The following is a 2,464-nucleotide window of genomic DNA, read 5'->3' on the forward strand; positions in this document are numbered from 1 at the left end:
GATTTCTGTATTAAGGTATATTACGGTTTATAGATTCTTATATATATATATAGATGAATTACCTTTGTTACGTTATACTATAAAAAACACGTACTACGTTGCCGTGTATAGGGTTGCGTTAAACAAATTTCATCCTTAGATGCGAAATTAGAACCCGGTCGTTTTTGATCGTCCGTTCTGTGATTCTCCAGAGCACACATGTTATGATATTAGGGTCATGCAGAGTGAGATGAGATCGCTGTCCCTTTAAGAGAGAGAGAGAGAGAGAGGGGTGTGGCTTGTGCATGTGTGTGTGGATGGTAGAGCGACAGTGAGGGAACGTGTGTATGTTTCTGGAAGTGAAACGAGGAAGCAGAAAAACAGAGGTCTGTGATGTATTTTGTGAAACAGAAGAACAGCTAAATAAATGCAACGGCCTCCCAAGAAGAGCTCGCCTCTCTCCAGTCATTTAAGCTAAAGTGGGTTATTGAACCTGAAGCTTGTTGCTTCTGCCCTCCTCGACTACGGTCTGGGAGCCGACAGGAAAGTTCAACACACAAGATGGCCAGTCCGCCCCTTTGTAGCATATTATTTCGATAACAGATGAACAGATCGCCACTGGGCTTTCAACTAAATACACAGCCACGCAAAAACTGCAGCATTTGTACAGCTCCTTATGGGTACTGCAATTAGTGAAGTGCTTTCCTCCGTGGTGAAACGATCAGCACTGCACCACGGAGGAAAGCGGCAGAAAGTCACCTGGAGATAAAGAGAGCGGGGCTGCGTTGCGTGCATGGCTTCCTTCTGCAGGTAACGAGGAGACGCTCTGGCGGCGGTCTCGGTCAGGATCCAAAAATACAATTTAAATATTTTGCACTTATTCCACTTATTCCTAGTGTGCCACTGGTTACTGTGCCGCGTGCCAGCATGGTTGCCGACCCCTGTTCTAGGTTCAGTGTTAGCAGTGTGGGAGTTGTGGTTAATAGATGCCTGTAAACACCCGGGGGACACAGTGTGTACTACATGTGGTGTTACAGATGTTAGAGGATTAGGAGGAATTATCTGTGAACAGGTAGAGAGAGAAGGATTTAAAGGTGTTATTCATGTGCAAAGCCTTGCAGCACAGTTATATTAATGCAATGCTGCCCCCTGGTGGCGTACAACAAACAACAGACCTCAACCAGTTACTGTAAAATCATTATTTATTCAAACATTTTAATAGAGAAAATGTGTTTTTCTTTATTCTGGGTGGTTAAATTCTCAACTCTATACAAAAACATGTGTAAAACTGTAGGTGTAACATTTACAAATATACAGAAGGAAACTGCACCTTGCTGAGTCGGAGGACACCGTCAGTCAATATTGAAAGAGTACAAATGTGTGTTGGTGGGCAGCTACAAAAATAGAGATCGCTTTCAGGTAGATGCAAGTTTGGTATATAATAAGGGTTTAAAAGCCATCTATTTAGAAATCAAATACATTTTAAATGAACGATTTAAAACATGAAAATACGAAGAATTCTTCTTCACGCACTAAAATCTATTCACCAAACTACAATGTCTACGTTGATTTTAAACATATCCTAAGAATGTTGCATTTAAACTACATGAAACGACTGAAGCTTCATATGAAATTAAAATAAATAAACATTCATTTAAGATTGAGTTTAGTAAATAAATATGCTGACAATAAAATCAAGTAGCCTACTGGAAATGACTACTGCTTCGTGAGTGACAGCAGGGTTAATTGTTTCGCGATGGCTATATGGCTTATTCATAGTTAGGAAGGCAACTCAGTAGGTTACACAGTTCGGAGTTCAAACTAATTCAGTTAAAAAGAAAAAAGGAAAAATCTACAATCAATATTCAATACAAATTAGTTGTCTATTAAAAACAAATGTGTCGATGTCCATTGCTAACACAAATCATCTGATTATAAACTGTTCTGTGCATAATTGAAAAGTGTTCATTCATAAACCCTCTCGTAACACACATCCATCTTTGCACTTTCTTGAACAGTAATTAGCATTTGTCCATTTCTCTGATCATTATTTGAGAAGAGAGGCCATCCAACGTGGCTGCTTCTGTTCATCAGATTATCAGGTTTATCTGGAAAACCTCTGCCCCCCTCTTCCTCCTCCTCCTCCTCCTCCTCCTCCTCATTTAAAAAGAGTCTCTGCGTGGAGGCAGCGTTTGATCTCTCCCTCCTCTCCCCGCTGACACCCAGTCTATTTGAGAAAGCCCTTGTAGAGGAAATGGGAGTGACTGGAAAATCTCTCGTTCTCCAAACAGAACAGCAGGTCCCTGAGATTGACGCGTGTGATTCGCTGCCGCGTCGGCCTGGAGCCCGAAGACCCCGCCCCGCCGGAGAGGGAGGGACCTGACCCGGACCCCTGGGGAGGAGAGAGAGAGAGGGGAGAGGTTCAGGTTTAGGGTGGGGGGTCAGTAATGTTTGTCTTTTTTCACAGCCCGATGAGTTGCAATGC

At 42.4% G+C, this 2,464-nt stretch overlaps 1 protein-coding gene across 1 annotated transcript in view; it reads right to left on the reverse strand.

The window, feature by feature from the left end:
* Positions 1–1,163: 1,163 nt before the first annotated feature.
* The window catches only part of taf4a (TAF4A RNA polymerase II, TATA box binding protein (TBP)-associated factor), a 14,182-nt gene continuing 12,881 nt past the window's right edge, over positions 1,164–2,464 (reverse strand). The window contains exon 15 of the mRNA XM_010796493.1: positions 1,164–2,371. Coding sequence (XP_010794795.1) covers positions 2,207–2,371 — 165 coding nt within the window. The 3' untranslated portion in view covers positions 1,164–2,206. The remainder of the gene's footprint in view (positions 2,372–2,464) is intronic.

Source organism: Notothenia coriiceps, unplaced genomic scaffold (assembly GCF_000735185.1).
Source record: "Notothenia coriiceps isolate Sejong01 unplaced genomic scaffold, NC01 NC01_scaffold00037250, whole genome shotgun sequence".
Taxonomy (NCBI): Eukaryota; Metazoa; Chordata; class Actinopteri; order Perciformes; family Nototheniidae; genus Notothenia; species Notothenia coriiceps.